This window comes from Zeus faber (assembly GCF_960531495.2).
Source record: "Zeus faber genome assembly, chromosome: 1".
NCBI lineage: Eukaryota > Metazoa > Chordata > Actinopteri > Zeiformes > Zeidae > Zeus > Zeus faber.
The window spans coordinates 62909474-62930809 of record NC_137193.1 but is presented as its reverse complement, the minus strand read 5'-3'; the positions used below and the strand labels follow the sequence as shown (position 1 = coordinate 62930809).

General features: G+C 45.2%; 1 protein-coding gene across 1 annotated transcript in view; it reads left to right on the top strand.

Moving 5' to 3' along the window:
- The window catches only part of LOC307228553 (discs large homolog 1-like protein), a gene marked incomplete at both ends in the record, with an annotated part of 127746 nt that overhangs the window by 42932 nt on the left and 63478 nt on the right, over positions 1-21336 (top strand). Inside the window, 6 exons of the mRNA XM_079998244.1 lie at positions 8638-8691; positions 10211-10261; positions 12166-12290; positions 13079-13248; positions 20890-21026; positions 21136-21280. Of these exons, the coding sequence (XP_079854370.1) occupies positions 8638-8691; positions 10211-10261; positions 12166-12290; positions 13079-13248; positions 20890-21026; positions 21136-21280 (682 nt within the window). The remainder of the gene's footprint in view (positions 1-8637; positions 8692-10210; positions 10262-12165; positions 12291-13078; positions 13249-20889; positions 21027-21135; positions 21281-21336) is intronic.

Genomic DNA, 21336 nt, shown 5'->3' with positions numbered 1-21336 from the left:
GTTCACACTGTCATGGAAAAAAAACAGATCTGAGTCACATATGAGCACAAAATGCTCTGATTTGGGCCACTTTGGCCTACAGTGTGAACGTAGCCTTAGTCAACATCAAAAAGTTGTACAGCTCTATACGTGAAATTTTACATAGGTCAAACTCTTGCTGCAAAGAAGGGCCATGTGAAGTGCTTTCTCATTGTCACATGATACAGTTCGTGGCTAATGTAATCATTCCTGGGAAACATGGTGCAGACTATCTACCACAATTATAATTTATTATAATTGTGGTAGATACTATACATATAGAAAAAATATAGAATTTCTTTCACCTGCTTTCCCAAGCAGTTGTGGGCCCGGTGAATTTATATTGATTACAGGCTTAGGTAAGCACTTGATGTCACCTATTGTACATGCTGGAAGCTGATTGGCTCGTAACCAGACCTCTGTTTGGAAGCCAAATTAAATATGATTGGTTGACAACATGCAAAATATGATTTTTTGACCGGTAAGTGACTCTCAGAATGTGATTAAGTAACCTATACATTTTAGTAGCGTTTTTCATTCTTCTTTTCGATAAACAAACTAGATTTATTTTTTTCCTCGTTGGTGATTCTCCAGCTCTGCAGGAGTTTAGATGTTGAACTCTAAACTATTGCAGTATTCAGTTTAGTAGGGTGTCTTATTTGTTCTTCTCTTTTCTTTGCTTTCCAGCCCCTTTTGGACTCCCATCTTTGAATTTGCGCTACTTAATGGCTTCAATGGCTTCCTATTCACCCTGCTCATGCCTGAAGCAGTTTATATCGCTGTGTGGGATGTTGCATCAACCCCCCCACCCCCCTCTACTTTGTTTTCTGTTGAACAGAAATCATAGTATCTCAGAAATGGTCTCTTTAAAGCTTGCCATCCCGGTGTCCCAAGGATTTTCTTTAATTCAAAAATAGGTTGCCATGGCTGTGGTGTGGCACTTTAGGCTGTTTGAATAGAATTTTGATCAGTGATGTTCAAGTTCTTTAAGAAAACAGCGTTTATCATAATGCTTTGTAAATGTTTTAAACCATTTTCAATATGCAATTGCGTAAGTTTACAAAATGTGAACTGGTGCACATATTACTGGATATTTATAAAATATAACCACGTTTGCGACTGCCAACTGCAGCTGATGACATTAACTGTAAATTTGATTTGTTTGCCTGTGTTTCTGTTTCTCTCTCACCCTTTTGCTTTGCTTTTCTGTGTCATGTGTGCACGTTTGGGGCTAGTCGTGGCATATACAGTAGGAGCTGGCATTATACAGTTGGCCTGGCATTGCTCTAAATGTATAGACTATAGCCAGCAAACACAGTAGGCCAATAGCCTGCAGGCAAAAGAAAGTGTTGTTTTTTACATTTCTTTTCATCCAATACCCAATTGCCACTTCATATTTTTGATTCGCCATATCTTTTGTAATTGTGGCCATATGAAGTTCCGACAAGCACGGCAAGGCGATAAAAATTATATTTTGCTGTCTTATGAGTAAAACAATCTTCTCAAATAGACTTACCAATGTTTTCCACAATACATTCACAATACGCAGGTTGAAAGTGATTTATTTTGTTTTTCAAAATGCTTGTCTCTGTGTCATATGTTTCTCCTGCATAACTCTTCTTCGGTGGTCATGGCTCCAATTTTCGTGTTTGTTTTTATGTACTGTATATTTGTGTGCTTTAGACGCAAACTACCAACCTTCATGAGTCTCTCATCCTCACTACATGGATTCAGTGATGCTTAATAGAGGCATACAGTATAGACACCAAGACACATGCACAGCACACGCATACAGTATACAGAGAAACTAGGCCAACATGTCCATATACACAGAAAACGCTGCATTTAAGAGAATGCATTCCAGCTGACCTGGTCTGCCTTGTAATGCTTTAAAAGAACAAGACAAAGGTTGATGGACAGAAATGGCCTCAGCCAATCACAGATCCGGATATAGTGCGCAAACTCCAGGGGCAGACTATCTGGCCGAGCCCTGAGAGGCCATATCGCTGTCTGTGATCCCCCATTGATTAGTCATGCCTGGCTGGTGTCTTGTGCAGGAGCCCAGGGAACCCCCTAATTGGCCAGTCAAGGAAGCAAGTGAATGAGACAGAAAGGCAGAGACACTGAGGAAAAGAAGCAGTACAGAAGAAAGAGAGAGAGAAAGAAAGAGACTGGGGAATTCGGTGTTGCATGTAAGAAGAGAAATTGAGGTATACTGTATGAAAAGACAAAATGAAAAAAGGGATACATCGACTTTAAACCACATGGATTAAGATGAATTCTCAAGACTGACAGGAGGGGATTCCAGCTTCTTGAGCTTCCCATGCTACTTTCAACACTAGTCGTGCTGGAATATATAATTCACTGTGTTTCTTCAATCAACAGAGATAGCCGATACCAATAATACGTTTGGTAACATGTGAGTATGGATTACTGTGCTTCTTTGGACCAACAGAGCATTGGAAAGGAATGTTGAAGAGAGAATGAGAAAGAACCAAGAACCAACCTGTATCATCTCCGCAAGTCACAAGCTTTACGAGGTTTCCAAATCGTTCCAGGTGGTCTGATGAATTCTCACCTCTTCACCCTTCTCCCTTCTAAACTCCTCCAACTCTGGTACTCTTGTGGACTGTTCTCTTCAGTTGCCACATCCAGCTTCTGACCATCCATTCCGCTATCCACTGCTTAGAAGTGAGAATAGCCAGCTCTTTATTTCCTCCAAAAATGGCCTCACGATAGAGGTGAGTACACCCGCATAAACCATCACCCATTGGTGGGCATTGACATTTTTACATTGCAAGCTCCCACGCGGAGCAGTTGTTCAATAAAAGACGTGATGGGTAGGGAAATATAGCCTGCTGAGGAGGAATTGCATTTTTCCCCTTTTGTGCTCTTTTTCTGGAACTTTCTGAAATGTTGGGAAAATCCCACGCTTGGGAAAAAGGACAGAGAGATAGAGGAGCATTGGTTGATCTAGCTTGGACTTGAAAAGCATCATTTCTACACAAGTGCAAGACACACGAGGCTTCAAGAGCTTTAAAAGAACTGAATTCCTTTTACCCAATCTGTAAGGGTGAGAAGGAAAGAAAGTGGAGAGAAGTCATACAGTAGGTGATCGGTAATTGGAAAAGACAGACAGTACAGACTCCTCTTTAACACGTGTGAAACTATGACAACATATTTTCACAACCATGAGTTTTGCTGCAGCCCCAAGAAGCCCATTAAGGGCAAGACTGGAAAAGGGAAGTCCAAGGCAGGGAAGAGCCCTCCCTCTCACCCAAAACACAACCAGAACCTTCTGCACGTACAGTCTCCAAATCGCCGTTTGCTACCACTGCAGCTACATTCTCCGAAACACCAAAACCATCCGCTGAAGCACGGGTGCCATTCGCCCAAGCACCCTCTTCCATCTCCCACCCCTAGCTACTACCACATAGCACCACCCTCACCAAGTCACCAGCCAGGATCCCCATTGGCAAGTTACCAGCTCACGAGTCACCAGCTGCACTCACCAAGCCTCCACCGTATTCATCTGTCTCCAAGTCAACACCAACTCCAGTTTCAGCCTGCCCTGTCACCCAATAGCCTGCTCGCATCGGCAACCCAACACATGTATCAACACCAACAGCTTCCTTCATCCAGTCACCATCTCCCGCATCTGGCATCACCAGATCACCACGGCACATTCCTCTACCCGTACCAGCATCACCAACACTGCTCTCTTCCTCCGCTTTCTCATGCTTCCCAATCACTGTCCATCCACCCGTTTCTCTCGCCGCAGCTCCCCCTGTCCATAGGGTCGGCCTTTGGCTGGAGCACGCTGCCTACAAGCCTTGCCAACAGGGGCTCAGGAGGGAAGTTCTCCAGCGGGAAGGACACCTTAAGGAAGAGTCCCACAAAGAGCAAAGCCAAGGGAAAGGCGAGCCGGCCCTGGCCCAGTGATACATACATCTGGACCGCGCGCCCACTGGAAACACTCACGCATGAGCCGCTTTTACACCACACTCCGCAAATACAGGCCCACATACAGGTAGGTAGAGAAGACACCTGATAGATACAGACAGACAGACAGAATATGTCGACAATGAATGTCATGGGAGGGAAGCAGAAACTAAATTCTTGTGGGTGCTGAGAAAGAGAGATGTGCAGAGATGGGTTTATGGTAGCCCCCTGAAACCTCTAGAACAAGCAAATGTTTATTTTGGCTCCCATACACCATTAATTTTTAAGCAGCATTCACAGAAAACTGTGAAATGTAATGTAATTTAAACACGCATGCACACACACACACACACACACTAATTTATCCAATTATGTAGCTGGTCCACATGGGGAACTCAAGAGCAGGGTTGCCCACTCTTTTTCGGCTTGCGAGCTACTTTTAAATTGACCAGGTCAAAATGATCTACCTACCTGAGTATACTTCATATATACAATACATGTTGCCGTACCTTGCATCCCTGCATGAACCCTTACGGCACAATAGCATTAAATACACTTATGGTCACTACCTTACTCTGATGACTTACACTGAATGGAGTCGGCCAGGGTTGCATAGTCCGGACAGTAGCTGCTGGTAGCCAGCCTCAGGCAGGCTTCCAAATGATCATCAGTCATGGTGGAACGGTATTTCGACTCAATAATCTTCATGTGGGAAAAGGCTGACTCACAAAAATAAGTAGAGCCGAATAATGTAGTCAAGGAGGTTGCACATTTCCTCATGTTTGGGTAATTTTCCTCTGTGAGTAAATTCCAAAACGGTTCATGAGCCCTGGACTTGAGCTGAATGTCAGCCTATAGTGTCAACATCTCATCCTCCACTGCAGATGAGTTCAGGTGAAACAGTGTTGCAGTTTTTGATGCGAGTGAATCAACTTCAATATCTTCCCTAAATGGGAACCACATAAATGTAGCGATTGGCTTCAGTAAAGCACCTTGAAACCGTTTGTCAAAGTCTGACAGACAGTTTTCAATCTGCTCTGTGTAGCGCACTGTCGGGGTGCTCCTCGCACCCCTCCCCTCCCTGCCTTCCCTTGGGTCTCCAGCTTTGATGCAAGGTTTTGAAAGTTCCCCAAATCATGGCGCTGCTGCTTTGAGGACAGAAATTGCACTACTGAACTGAACTGATCATATTGACCATGGTTTTGTCTTTTCCTTGCAGATTTGTATTTATTTTTTTATTTTTTTTTAATGGCGTGCGATCTACCCCACTACCTTTGCGATCAACCAGTCGATCGCGATCGACGTATTGGGCACCCCTGCTCAAGAGTGTTAATGCATGATCACCTTTCTCATTCACCTCAGTGGACTGTGACTGCTAATAAACTTGAGCCATCATAAGGAAGGTGAATGTTTCCAGGCTTAAATGTTGTTGTTACAGCTCGCTTAATATAAATTAAGCTACCGGCTGCACATTAGCCATCTGTTGGATAATCTCTGTAATGTACAGTACATCAGCTGTGGTTAGCATGATATGAGGTTACAAATGTTGAAGATGTGGACCAATTAGCATGATTAGGGAGGCAGTTCTGATTAGGTCGGAGTCATGTTCCATCCACCATTTTCATCCATCAGATTATTATTTATCGTCTTGTTATCCTTTGCTGAACGGACGATTAATTGCATTTTTTGTGGGTGTCACGCAAGCCGGTGCTCGGCGCTCATTGTGCTGTAGGAACACTTTGTCAATGGGCGGTTGCTACATTCACTTTCACTCTCCATTGCTGACGCTCACTAGTATCCTAGGGTCGATGACAATTTACTTTGGTTATCACTGGTTTCCATGGTGTTGCTATGTCACGTTCAATGATGTTCTAACCACAATGTCATTTTCCATTTGGAGGATAACTGAGCGGGAAAGAAGGAAGTAAATTTAGCTGCAGATACCTTGCTAGCTGCAGTGGATTCACCTGTTTTGTATGTTATATATGTTATTGAACTCAGTCAACACTGCCAACACTTGGCACTAGACACATTGAAAACATTCTGCTTTTGGCCCCGCCAAACAAATGATTTTCTGGCAGAGCAGAACTGTATAATATTGGATGATTTGGCACAATTAAAATAACGTAAATAAAATAAAACTGACCATCACTTCAGAGGCCAACTTAGCCAAAATAGTTTTGCTATCAGACGACATCACAAATCCACATGTCAAGGTTCACTGAAGCTGAATTATATGCAAAGATGTGGCGGTCCCACCTGCCACACGCCACCCGAGTGACGTTTTCAGGGCCCTCCAACACAGAGTAACATGCAGACACACCAGTTTATTGTAAAGATTGGCAAGATGAAACAAGCCGGGAGCAGATGGACAACATGTCACGACAGAGGCTCTTCCTGTGTGTGTGTGTGTGTGTGTGTGTGTGTGTGGGGATGGGTGATTTACTTGTTAGGCATACAGCTCACCTCTGATCCCTAGCCCAATTACCAAGACCCAGTAGAGGTGTGGCTGCTTAAACCACATCAACCCCCACACCACAAACGGCATCATGGCAAATGCACTTTGCTACCAAAAGCAAATCTGCTGAGCACGACCATGAATGACAATGAATTGAATCGGGCACCAAATGTCGTTGTCACAAAGACTGGTGTGACATAAGTCAAGACAAGACAAAATGGCTACATAAGTGTGAGGAGCTGGCAGGCATTGTTCTCAAGAAATGAGGAGGGATTTTATAGGGACCCACCGTTATGGCGTAAAAAAAAAAACAATCAAGGTAATACCGTCCCATATCTGTTTTGTACAGATTATGGATTTTTAGCAAAATACCCCCCCCCATTGAACTTTCTCATTCGCCTTTGGTCTGGTTCATAATCCCTTAACACACACACAGTGTGTGACAGCTGTGACTGTCCGCTCGCCCTCAGCGTCACCCGAACATACATTCACAATGTATGATGATTCGTGCATGTTTCCTGTCCTCTTCGTCCTCTCTCTCTTTCTGTCTTCTCCCTCAATGTCCAATGTTGGGATTTCTCTGTCCTTTCTGCAATCCATTATCGCTCCATCTCAATTATCAACTCTCTTCCTTTCTTTTCTTTCTCTTTCTTTCTCTCCATTTGCCCTCATGTCACTGCTGTGGCATTGCTGTTTTCCAGCCTGGCAGATTTGACTCCTCCCACAGTACCCATAATCCCCCTGATCCCCGTTCCCCCCTCTCTTATCCTCCCATTCAACTCTCTCTCTCGCTCCCTCACCCCCCTCACCCCACCACCATCATATAAACACACCTGTATTTCCCTCCTCCCTCTTCCCTTGTACGTCCCTCTCCTTAGCTCTCACCTGTCTACATCTTCTCCTTCTTCCCTCCTCCCCTTCCTCATCATCATCTTTCCAGCATCTCTTCCAGACTGTTTTTTTCTATACTACCATCCCTCTCTCTTTTAATCCCCGCCCCCCCCTCTCGCTCTCTCTCTCTCTTTCTCTTTCTCTGGGATCAAGCGTCTAGTCAGCTTGAGTGGCAGAGGTGGGAGAGAGATAATGTGTATTTGTGTGTGTTGGAAGAGGGGGGGGCAGATAAAGGGATTGGAGGGAGAGAGAAAGAGAAATGGGGAGATTAGAGCAATGGAATAGAGCATTCCCGCCGCTCTGTATGTTGGGTTGGTTGTTTGTTTACTGAGCTTGTTGTCAACTTTTAAATTTTTGAATTTTTTGTTTGGCTTGAGAAGGAGACCCAGTCTTTGAGCTGTCCTGGCTGACTGGTTTGGCTTGACTCAACTAGGTTGACTATTATTCGGCTGGGACACAGTACTTTTGGGTGGAGGACCCAGGGCGCCCTGAGCATGGTTTGGTGGGGCAAGAGGAAGGGTTAGGAGGGCAGAGGACTGTGGGAGTAGGAGAGGAGAGACATAGGATAAAGGGAACATAGAAAGAGAGAGGGAGAGAACCAAAATATGTGTCTGCGGGGGGCACCCCACTACGTTCGGTCGACCCCATGGGCGGAAGAAAAGTAGCAGAACCTGGCCAGCTTGAGAAACAGCCAGAGTAAGAGCAGCGTTTAGTGTTACAGGTGAAAGTGGAGACGTCCTGTGGTGTGCCTTTAATGACGAGTTCTAGAAGGAGGTTATTCAACAGGAGGAATTAGGGTGTGTGTGTGTGTGTGTGTGTGTGTGTGTGTGTGTGTGTGTGTGTGTGTGTGTGTGTGTGTGTGTGTGTGTGTGTGTGTGTGTGTGTGACTTCAATTAAGAACAATAGTAGTTTGGATTCTGAGGAACTCCGTCAAATTTAACATAGGTTCAGCAGAGAATGTCCGTCCAGCTTATGGTGGACATACAAAACAACATTAGATATTAGAAGAGGGAGATCGGCATCTACTGTCGCAGGACCTTGTAGTTTGGTTCTGGTGGATTCCATTCGAGTCGTTGGGTGTCTTAGTGTAGTGGCTCATAGCAGTGACAGTGCAGTATGTCAAACAGTGCATGCATTCGCTCCACGGTGGAAATCTGTAGCAGATGTACTCGACATGCTGTACCAAAACATGAGAAGAGTAAGTTTTCCTTGTCAAAGCTGGCTGATCTCTATGTGTACATCATTGAGTCCTTGGTGAAATGTGTCCTGCTTTTGTTTTGTTTATGGTTTTTGATGTTGCTTACAAATTATTTTGTTTTGTCCTGCAGGCCAACCCCCCTCCAGTGGTGGTCAACGCAGACAGCCTTGACACCCCCCCATACGTGAGTACATGATTATTCAGGAACTCTCCATACCACAAAATGTAGCACCTCCTAAAATGTGCGCTTGGAAGGTTTTCCGACAGTGTAAGCTGTGTTTGTTAGTTTTATATTGGAATGGACATTCCCACCACAGTGGGAATTTCAGGTGTTAACAGCAGAAGTTAACAAAACAGTGCAAAGTTGAAAAAGAAAGAAGAAAGAAAAGAAAAAAGAAAATATTGGTCTTCATCTATGCGAGTCAACATCCCTAGCTATTGTTTATCAGGAAATACACAACAGTCCTTTTTACATTCATTTAAAGTTTATTGATCAGGCAAGTTACTGTTAAATGTGTTGCGTTTGTTGTGGCTTCCGTTCTGAGTTCAAATAAATAATTTGGACTGATTTAGTAATATAGTAATAGTTATATGTATTCATGTTTCGAACACGCAAACAAGTCTCCCAATGACTTTTCTGACAATGTGAGACTACTGTGTAAATACTCCCATTGTGAAAATACACTGCCAGACAGAATCAGTGTATATGTAATGTGTAGATGACTTTATTATGTAATTACCGTTGAATCCCTGCGGCACTTATTGTAACACAGAGCAGTGAAAGCGAGGCAGAGTCCCAAGTGAAGAATACTTTTTCATCTCATTCATCATCATTCATCTTATTTTTCCAATAAGTGCTGTGCATTTAAAAGTTGTTTTTTTCATTTTACTTTTATTTCACATTGGAGTGTGATCATCTGAGACTGTATGTCAATTCCAAGAATTTCGTAGCAAAATAGAAAATGATTCATGCCACACATGTGACCTTCTCAAAGGCTTGGCACACAAAAGGCACTCCACTATCACTCTAGTACAACCTTTTTGTACACCTGATTTTCTCCTTTCACTGTTGTCAGCAGCTAGTTGTAGGTTTTTCCTCTATGGGACGGTAATGTGGATATGCTACTGGGGGCGTGGTGGCTGAGGTTGGCCTGTCTCTTCTATTTGAATGGGCACACATACAAGTCCTAATCTGACTGCACAGACACACAGATTACAGCCAATGAGATTACAAGAACCATTGGGATGCCACTCGACTGCTGTGTGTGTGTGTGTGTGTGTGTGTGTGTGTGTGTATGTGTGTGTGTGTGTGTGCGTGCGTGCGTGCGTGCGTGCGTGTGCACCAAGCAGCCATAGCATGGAAAGGCAAAGTGCAGCAGTGGGGGAGAGGGCTTCCACCCGCCCTCAGTTTAAGCCTAGTGGATAGTAAACTGTGTAATACACGGGTTTAGCACCATGTGTCCAGTGGCAGAGGAGGAGGATGCGAATGCTTTATTACATGGTTGATCTTACCGTACCAATCTGGTTGGTTGGCAGTTGCTCCGGCAGGGATGGTATTAAATGTGACATCACATATACAGCGTCATGCAAAGTGTTACCTTGTTTGTTTTTATATTGCTATCTGTATGTCTGTCTGTCTGTCTGTCTCTCTGTCTGTATTACATCAATATATATCTTTCTGTTTTATTTTGTTCTCTCGACAGGTCAATGGTACAGAAGCAGATTATGAATATGAGGAGATCACGCTGGAGCGGGTACGGTGCATCAGTACTACCAACACATCTAAAAGAATGTCCACACACACAATTGAGATAATAAAGAAATATATTTGATTGGGTGTGTGCGACATTTACAACCTACAGCTTTTTTCCAGGCGATTGTGCCGATTGAGATAAAATGGTGTCATGTGAACCTGACCGTGTTGAGAACGTTCTGCCATTGCCTGATATTAGCCGGTATTGTTTTTACGAAGTCAAAATAAGTGTCAAGTTTAATACGAGACCATTGAAATTGAGGGTAATCTGCATCTCAGCTTTTATTTGGTAATTTATATTTAAAAGTTTTTAAAGTTTGGGGTTTATTTACTTAGAAACTATTCTCATATCGCCACCTGTGTCTTGCATGTAACGAACACTGGGCACACCAGCCGGAGTTTAAATAAAATTTTGCACTTTGTATAACTTCATCCCACACAAATATTTCACTTGAATTATCTAAATAACTTGGCTATATATAATAACTTATAATATATAATACCAATATATATTATATTAAATATGTAAGACCAGGTCGCAGACTTGACCATGGAGCTGTCAACCATCTTAATGTTTCTCTCTCTCTTTCTCTTTTTCTCTCTCATCCTTTTTGCCTGCTCCATCTCTGCTGACCCTCTTTCTTTTTTTTTCATCCATTCTCTGCCCTCTCCTTTCCACCACTTTTCATCCCATGAACCCCCTCTCCTCTACTCTCATTATCTCCCTCTTTCACTTTCCTACTTATCCTTTCCCTTCAGTTCTCTATCTCTTCCCCTGAGGGCTTTCTCTCACTGTATTCTCCTGTGACCTGGTTCTGTCTGTTTCGCTGGCGGTGCTTTAAACACACTATGGACACACACACACACACACACACACACACACACACACACGCATGCGCACGTTAACTGCAATAGCTTTATCTTCAAGACACGAAGGGTGCACAAAGTGAGATGAAGGCGTTTGAGAAAAGTAACATGTCGGTTGTGACTTGGTTGGGGGAGGCTGGGAAAAGGCTACGCCATATTAAAAACATGAAGTGAGTTTTGAAGAGGTGTTCTGTTGGATTTGGGTAAAGATACTGAGGAATCCAGACAGCATCTCATCAAATCATCATGCTTGTTCATTGCTATTAAAGTCAATGATGCTTTAAATTCAGCCAGCAGAGCAGAGGAAGGAGTATGTTTTTTCCTAAATAGATTTTCTATTCTAATTTCTAATTTCCCTTTGGAAGGTGCTAATGTTATCATGAACGTTTGGGTGGCAATGAATTAATTGTTATCTATCTAGTCTTTTCAGTTATTTTTCTTTTTACTAATTTAATGTCACTAAATAGATAATTTATTAGACAGGTAATTATCCAAATTTGCATTCCATTTGGTTCAACATTTCTCACATTAGCACTAAAATAAATTTGGATGAAAACATTTAAGTATGGAAGCTTATCATTTTGCAGTGCGATTTGAATTATAATTATAATAATCGAGCGATTACGTAATTATGCATCCAAAATGGCACATTTTATACTACATTTTTTTTCTATCGTCCAGCGTAATTTAGTATTTCAGATTTAAGCATATTTAAAAGCAACGATGGCTTCACGGACATATTACATCAGTATATAGCCGATCCACTTCCTTTCAGTACGTCAGTACGCGGGTGGATGACAACCCCGCATAGAAACATTAACCGGCATCCTGCTCTCACAATACATTCTGAGATATGGTTGTGCTTGATGTCATACTGTATGTCGTCCTGGCACTCGCATACTATTTGATGCATACTATGGTTTCAGACATGCTTAAAACACTGACGTACTAATTTGGTGTACTACATAGTATGCTAGTACACCTTTTCAGACACAGCAATAGTGATTGATGTGTGTGTGTGTCTGTGTGTGTGTGCAGGGCAACTCAGGCCTGGGGTTCAGCATCGCAGGAGGAACTGATAACCCCCATGTCGGAGAAGACCCCTCCATTTTCATCACCAAAATTATTCCAGGTGGGGCAGCAGCCCAAGATGGACGACTCAGGTAAACACGTAAACACACACACACACACACACACACACACACACACACACACACACACACACACACACACACACACACACACACAGTACACAGTACACACGTAGAATGTAGTCTGCTAGATGTCACTTTACCATTCCTGCCCAGTTGAAGCTGTCACGTTCCTGCCAAATCGAAGCTGTCACTATGTTGTTGTTCTTTATTATTGTTATAGCCATTAATCACAGTACAGACTCAAAGGGCTCCACATTTCAACTAGAAATCAACAGCATTCCCTAGTCCCGTGCTCCTACCCGGACAAGGAAAAATTCCTAGAAAATCATTAAAAACGACCCTACCACCAAAAAAAAAAGAAAAAATGGAAGAAATCTAAAGAAGGGGCCTCAAAGGCAGGGATCGCTCATCCAGGATGGCCAGGCTGCCGTGGATGCTGAATACTGTATATTCATTGTGAAAGTGAGCTTTTTTGTAATAAAATATAAGATCATGCTAATATGTGCAAAATGAGTGGATGCATTCAGTCTCAATAACTATAAAATAATAATCAATAATATTTTTTCTATTGAGACATTCGCTCCATTTTGTCACTTTTCGTTTTATTCCTTAGCCTGTACAGAACAGATCTTAAATTGCTTAACCATCGGTTGGAACTAATGTGACCCCGCCTTATTTTTGGAAGGAAAGTGGGCGGAGTCACAGAACTTCTGGTGTGAAGGCTCAACGTATACCTCAGGTATGCGACAGTGTATATGACTGATTGCATATGGGTGTACCCCCCTCCCGCCCACCAGGGTCAACGACTGCATCGTCCGCGTGAACGATGTGGACATCACGGAGGTAACCCACAGCGGCGCCGTAGAGGCCCTGAAGGAGGCGGGTAGCCTCGTGCGGCTCTACATCCGACGGAGGCGGAGCCTCTCAGAAAGGATCATCGACATCAAGCTGGTCAAAGGGCCCAAAGGTGAGCGTGTGCTGTATAAAATATTCTGATACTTCCATTAATGGATCGGAAGTTGGCTATTTGTCAATACAGGTTTTATTCACTTTACTACTTCACTAGTGAGAAACTTACCACTCTGCTGCAGTGTCCCTTAAGTCAGGCGTCAAACTATAGGCGTTGTGGTCTTATCCGGCCCACATGACAACTTGATGTGGCCTGCGACCTGTTTAGAATATATTGTTCAATCTGGGCTGGAAACTACTTTTTAAATCACAATGCTTAATTAATCCATGTCATTTTACTTAATCAGATGTAGAAAGGTAGAAAGTAGAAAGGTAGCTAAAAGTTTATTTGTGGACGAGGGTCTGGCATGGAGGGGCGCCGGGAACAGGATCCGGTTGCAGCAGGAGGGATGATGGGGAATGGAGGTGCTTAGCTGATTGGTAGCGTAGAAGGAGAAGCAGTGGCAGGCAGGCAGACAGGACGGAAGGTAGGACCAAGGATTCTGGGACAAGTTGAGACAGGTTAGTGTATGCTAAAAGCACGACACAAGGAATAAACATAGATTTAGGTTGGCCTTAACGTGTGGTAACATGGTTAGTCTGTAGATGATACCCGGAGGAGAGACCCACCGTAGCTCTGAGGGCTTGGTTCACAAGGTGGTCGGCTGTTTCCGACACTGTGGGGAGCTTAGGGAGAGTCACAAAGTGTATGGCTTTGGAAAACCATGGGACTATGAGCGACCAGGGACTGGCAAGGGGTGGAGTAGACTAGCGAGAGGCTGGTGGGACAGGCACATACAGAGAAGGCGGCCACAAAGGCATGGGTGTCGGCACCCATGGTAGGCCACCAGAAACACCACTTCAAGAGAGACGAGGTGCGACTGACACCCTGATGGCAGGAAAAGCGGGAGGTGTGTGCCTACTTGAGGATCTTGGAGCAGACAGAGTCGGGCACAAAGAGAAGGTTAGCGGGACCATCACCTGGATCTGGCTGGGTCTGCTTGGCCTTCTTAACCACCGACTCAATCTCCCAGGTCACCGCGGCAACCACACAGAACGATGGAAGGATGTTGTGTGGGATGGAGGGGGTTGCATCCGCAGAAAATTGGCAAGAGAGGGCGTCTGGCTTGAGGTGCCGGGAGCCTGGGTGGTAAGAGTGATGTTTTCAGGGCCCTCCGACACAGAGACACAGACAGAGATGTTGCAAACACACCAGTTTTTTGTAGAAAATGACAAGATGTTACAGGCTGGGTGCAGATACATCCTCGTTTGTGAGTGGGGATGGGTGTTTTACCTGTTGCTCATTGATTGATCTGACGAGCAACAGGCGTACAACTATCTCTGATCCTGGGCCCAATTACCTAGACCCAATACAGTTGTGGCTGCTTAAACCACACAACCCCCACACCACAGGGTGAAACCAAAATGACCAAAGAACAAGGCCCAGTGAGCCTGACAGAAGTTGAGGCGGTTGAAGGTAGATTGACTGTAGGCCAAGTTCTTGTGGTCTGTCCACACAATGAATGGATGTTCGGCTCCTTCAAGCCAGTGCCTCCAGTCCTTGTTCCTACATTCCTGAGATCCATTTTGGAGAAGATGGTGGTTTCCTGGATGGGTTCAAAGGGCAAGGTGTACTTTTTTTCAGTGATGGTTATCATGGTGTAAGACCACGATAATTGTCCTTCTTGGCAACAAAGAAATACCCACCCTGCACCAACTTGCGACGAAGATGGCTGAATGATTCCAGCGGCCAAAGAACCCTGGATGTCTTTCTCCAAAGTTCAAAGTGTTTTATTTGTCAAGTGTACAGTACAACACAAGGTCATTCGGTAAAATGAAATTCTTGGGGCATGACAGGCAACAACTGCGTAGTGGGCATAAAAAGATAAAATATATATATATTTTTTAAATAAAATAAGAGTCGAATATCAAATTTAAAAAAAAAGAGTAAGAGTCAATGTTACAAATACGGGCAAGAGGTCACAGTGTATGTACATAAAATGAAAATAAGAAAAATAATCCTAAAACAGAAACTAAAATAATTGGAACATTGTAGCAGTTCCAACAGAAATAGGTCAGTCTATTGCACAAGATATGGATATAAATATTAAGTAAAGGAGTGTCGGTAGATATGTACATGTAGTTGTGGTGATGTACATTTAATTTACATAGGTGACTACAGATGTTGCAGGTTGAGAAGCCTGATGGCCTGAGGGTAAAAACTGTTTGTGAGTCTGGTAGTCCGTGCCCGGATGCTCTGGTAACGTTTACCAGATGACAGCAGCGTGAACAGTCCGTAGCCTGGGTGGCTGTAGTCCTTTATGATTTTCCATGCTTTCCCAAGGCATCGTGTGCGGTAGATGCCTTGCACGGAGGGGAGGTGGCAACCAATGATGCGCTCTGCTGTCTTCACCACCCTCTGGAGAGCCTTGCGATCAGCAGCGGAGCAGCTGCCGTACCAGGCGGTGATGCAGCCAGTGAGAATGCTCTCAATGGTGGATTGGTAGAAGCTGGTGAGAGTCCTGACAGACATGCCAAACTTCTTGATTCTTCTCAGGAAGAATAGGCGCTTTTAGGCAGTTTTTATTGCCGCGTCCGATTGCCTGGATCAGGAGAGGTCATCACTGATGGACACACCGAGGAACTTGAAGCAGGAGACTCTCTCCACTTCAGCTCCGTCGATGTGGATGGGAGCGTGCCCCCCCGCTGTCGTTTCCTATAGTCCACAATCATCTCTTTAGTCTTGCAGACATTGAGAGAGAGGTTGCGTCTGGAAGTCCAAGATCCTGTTACAGAGGGAGGTGTTAAGACCCAGGATCCTGAGCTTGAGAACAAGCTTAGCGGGTACAATTGTGTTGAATGCTGAGCTGTAATCTACAACCAGCATCCTCACGTATGTGTTGCTCTTGTCCAGGTGGGAGAGGGTGGTGTTCGGGCGATATGCAAATTGAAGGGGGTCCAGGGTGTCAAGAAGGGAGGAGCAGATGTGGGTTCTGACTAGCCACTCAAAGCACTTCATGATGGTAGAGGTCAGTGCTACGGGGTGATAGTCATTCAGGCAGGTGATGGGTTGTTTCTTTGGTACCGGTAAATGGTTGTCTGTTTGAAGCAGGTGGGGACTGTAGACTGGATCAGGGAGAAGTTGAATATGGAGGTGAACCTCCGCCATCTGGTCGGCGCACGCTCTGAGGACATGGCCTGGAATGCCATCAGGCCCTAGAGACTTCCGAGGGTTTACTCTTTCAAGAGCTGTCCCCACGTCAGCCGTAGACAGGAACAGAGTGCAGTCATCCTGGTCCTCCGCTAGCGTGTAGCGGGGATGGTGTTGCTCACCTCAAACCGTGCATGGATGGTGTTGAGCTCATCGGTAAGAGAGGCGGCTGGCTGGGCATCACTCCCTTTATAGTCTGTGATGGTGCGCAATCCACACCACATGCGTCTGAGGTCGGAACTGTGGTAGTCCGACTCCAGCTTGTCCCTGTAGGCCCTTTTGGCATCTCTGATGGCTTTCCCGAAGATCATATCTGGACTTCCTCAAGGCCTCCATGTCCCCGGAGCTATAGGCAAAGGACCGTGCTCTGAGCTTAGCACGGACATCACCATTAACCCAGGGCTTCTGGTTGGGGAAAGTCCTGACCTTGACTCTGGGGACGACGTCATCAATGCACTTGGAGATGTAGGCTGAGACAGAGTCTGTGTATACATCGATGTCCCCATCAGCTACAACACAGAACATCTGCCAGGCCATGGTTTCGAAACAGTCCTGGAGAGTGGCAGTGGATTCCTCACTCCAGCGTTGGACTGTTCGACAAACCGGTTTTCCTTGCTTTAATTGTTGTCTGTAGGTTGGTAGGAGAAGAATGGAGGTGTGAGCCACCTTACCAAAGGCAGGGCGGGGGAGGGGTTTGTAGCTGTCCCGTACTTGTGAATAACAACGGTCGAGAGTCTGATCACCCCTGGCAGGAAAGTTGGCATGCTGGTGATATTTAGGCAAAACTTTCCGTGATTATAGCGGAGCTGAATTCCCGCGGGTGGTAGAAGGGACGGACTTTTATAGTTAAGAGCTCCAGGTCCGGAGAGCAGTGTTTTAAAAGTACTGATATATCCGAACCCCAGCGAGAGTTAACCATAATGCAAACCCCACAGCCTCTCCGTTTACCTGACCCCGTGGTTCTGTCGTGCCGGTAGATGGAAAATGAACGCCAGCACACAGCAGTTCGCAACGTCCCGGTGGAAAATAATCTGTGCGTGTAGTTCGTCCATTTTATTGTCCAGGGATTGAACATTTTCCAGTAAAATGCTCAGTCGCGGCAGGTTGCAGTATCTCGTCCGAGATCTGCATAGAATTCCGGCATGTTTGCCTCTTCTCTTTCTCCTCTGCCGGCGTATTGGTAAACACAGCAGCGGCAGGACAAAGGGATCGCACCACGTACTCTGGTAAGTTGCGAAAAAGTCTGTATTAAGTGTCGAATGGACGTCCAGGAGTGCTTGTCGTTCATATTGTAAGAGTGACAGTGCACTGCGTGCAAAAATAAGAACAATACAAATAATAATAAACACAAAACTACGAGTTGAATGCAGAGCCATTGCTGTCGCGTCTAGACTACGGCGCACCTGGAAGTAGCCTCTCTCTCCAAAGGATACAGGTTAAACAGATAGTTGGAAGGCAGGGAAGCTCCGGGGAGGAGATTGATGGCTGTACATAACTGTAAACGGAAAACTGTACATAAGCCCTGATAAGCAGCTGGGACAGCTGATAGGTCAGGGGACTCCGAGGTAATTGGGGGAACAGCAGCCTCTGTAGGTGCAAGGACGGACTGCAGGCATACTGAGCGACAGAAGGCGCTCCAACTGACAATTTTGCCAGCAGACCAGTCTATGTTAGTGTGTAGTGTGTTGCAGTGAGTGACATGGACCAGGAGTTTGCCATTGAGAGCCGTGGCTTTTAGGGGAACTGTCAAAGGTTCACCGGTGATGCAGGCCTAGGTGGCAAGATTTATGTCCAGGAGGTTCACGTCAGCTCCGGAGTTTCCTAAGGCTGATGGTGGCAGGGACTTTTGGTTCCAGCAAATCATGGCCCCAAGCTGCAACCGAGATCGGGGGGCTCACCAGAACCCGTACTATTACTGGTGAGCCTCCCCCTTTCGGCCGATGGGGACAGATGGCAAGGAAGTGGCCGGTTAGCCCACAGATGAGGCACTCCCTAGCCTACATTCTTTTGCGACGTTCAGCTGAGGAGAGGTGAGCCCGACCTAGCTACATGGGTTCCTCTCCTGGGGGAGGAAAAAATTTAGGGCTGGGGAAAGCACTGGAGACTGGGAAACGGCCCCGACCTGCTCATGTGAGAGATGGAGGGAAGGAGCGAGCTGTGGACAGAGGTGGTTGACGACTCACGCTCACGGAGGCGATTATCTAATTTGGTGGCCAGGGAAATTAAAGCGCCGAGACTAACAGTAGAAGTCAATTGAACGTGTTGGCACAGCATACGGGCACGGCACGCAGGTTTGTTTTCAAGTGACGCGTCGATGTTGTTGTAGAGAGAGGAGCATTGGAAACAACAGCGATTTAAATATTTTTCAACACACAGTTTTATAATACTGTGGCATGTGAAGAAGAAGAAGAAAAGAAAGAAGAAAGAGTCTTTATTTATCACGCAACACACGCTTGCACACACACACACATGCTTTTGATAGTGGCCGGTGAAATGGATTCTCTGCTTTTGACCCATCCTTGGCTTGTCCTTCCTCCGGGGGCACAGCCAGGAGCAGTGGGCAGCATACGTGGACGAGCCCGGGGACCAGGTGATAAATGTCCATCGCTGGTCAGACAATGATGGGTGCATGTTTTTGGTGGGGGTCCTTACTGACGTGAGGTGGAGGAAACCCCATGTGAGCACGGGGAGAACATGCAAACTCCACACAGAAAGGCTCCTATTTGGGAGATAACCCGCCGGAGCACGGTGCCAACAGCGCCCCAGGCGGGAATCGAACCCAGGACCTTCTTGCTGTGAGGCAGCAGTGCAATGCACTGCGCCACCGTGCCACTTAATGTTCACACCGTGGCAGGGTCGACCAGACAGACACAATGAAGGAGATGCAGACGGAACCTCCGTGTAAAGCCAAAGCCAGTTTTATTGCCTGCCGCAAGACTAAAACTACCCCAGAGGTTAAGGTGCCCCGTCAGAAAATAAAAACCTGGGATGACCATGTCCCTTTTTATCACAAACTTCTCTTCACTTTCTCTCATTCAACTCGCACCCAGCGCTCTCCTCACTTCCCTCTCTCCTCTCCTTCTACACTATCCTGGACACCTCCCCTCCAATCAAATGAACTTATGCACATTATAACAATGAACTTGAACCCCCCCCACACACACACAGCGTGTTTGTTCCTTAGATTTAAAACAGGTCTTGATCAACAAGCAAATCCAGCAGCAGCTCTAGATGTCTGGTACAATGTCAACTCATATATAACACATTAAAATTGATTTAACTCTTTACAAAAACATTTCTATGTCGTTTTACGCATCCGATCAACTTGTATCGTAACAGACACATCACGTGCAGCCAACTCATCCTTGACAGTTCACTAAGCACATTGGAAAATATCCCCAGAAGTGACGCATCCTTCCGCACCGAGTCAGCAGCTACAGTTCTAAATTGCACTGAGAATTCGGCTACACTGCGTGAACCCTGACGGAGTGAGAGGAGACGTTTAGCAACGTCATTTCCCTGGACAGTATGTTCAAAAACCTTTCCCATTTATAAAACCAAATTATGAGGTCGCGGTACACCGACGCGCACCATCATGGGTGCCCATGAGCTGCGCTCCACCGTGCTGCTCAGTTCGGTTATGAAATGAAACAAAACACTGTGCGTAATGGGAACACTTCCTCCCTTTAGTTATCACATTACAGTTACTAATCAAACAAGTATGTTGTTGCTCATAATTTTCATTAGCCTACATATGTTCTATATCTAACTAATAGAGGAAGGATTCTCTGTATGTTTTGTGGCGATCGGTGAAGTAAGACAAAGTTTGCTTAAATAGTCTCTTTATTGGCTAACCAAACTGAGAGCTGAAGACTTAGCATGAAAATGACCAATAGGGTGACCAATCAGCAATGTCCATCATGGTTTCAGTACCTATTTCCCCAACACACTGACAACCTAAACAGAAACGATTACTCACAATTTGACAACACTAAACAATCATGCATAACACTTGCATACAACATTTAAAACTTTACAATCGAACTTAATAACATAACTCTCGAAGTCTGAAAACAATGCATGGAAGGAAGGCACCATGCTGAACATCCATCGCCCAAATGGGTCCTGTAGCAGTGAGGTGATCGCGGAAGCGGCCCACTGCGGAGTCCCATGCGGTACCCAAGCGGCACCTTTAGGCCGCCGGGGGTGGTCTACACCACCCCTGGGGACCCAACTGTGTGGCAATTACGTGACAATGCATCTCAGGAGTAACGCAGAGTAACGAAAAGGTAATGTAACGAGTAGTGTAACTAATTACTTTCTATAGGGAGTAATTAAGTTAGATTAAACATTACTTTTTTTAAGTAATGTGTAATATTACCTTTTCTGAGTAATGACCCCAATAATGATTGTTGTCTCTCTCTCTCTCTCTCCCTGTCCGTCTCCCAGGCCTGGGTTTCAGTATAGCAGGGGGGGTTGGGAACCAACATGTGCCTGGTGACAACAGCATCTACGTGACGAAGATCATCGAGGGAGGCACAGCGCACAAAGACGGGCGGCTACAGATAGGGGACAAACTTCTGGCTGTAGGCAAATCTTTTTATTTTATTTTTATTTTTTCCAAATATGGGCTTGAGATGATCGATCACGGTGTATTGTGAGTCCATAATTCCACCTGCGTCTTTTCGTCTCCAGGTAAACAGCTCCTGTCTGGAGGAAGTGACGCACGAAGAGGCTGTGGCTGCCCTCAAATCCACTCCTGATGTGGTTTATCTCCGCGTAGCCAAACATGGCACCCTCTTCATTAACGACAGCTTTCCCCCACCTGACGTTACCAACTGTGAGTGAAAAATATGGCCATATTCAGAACCTTTCTACTCTTCTATACTGTTGGAG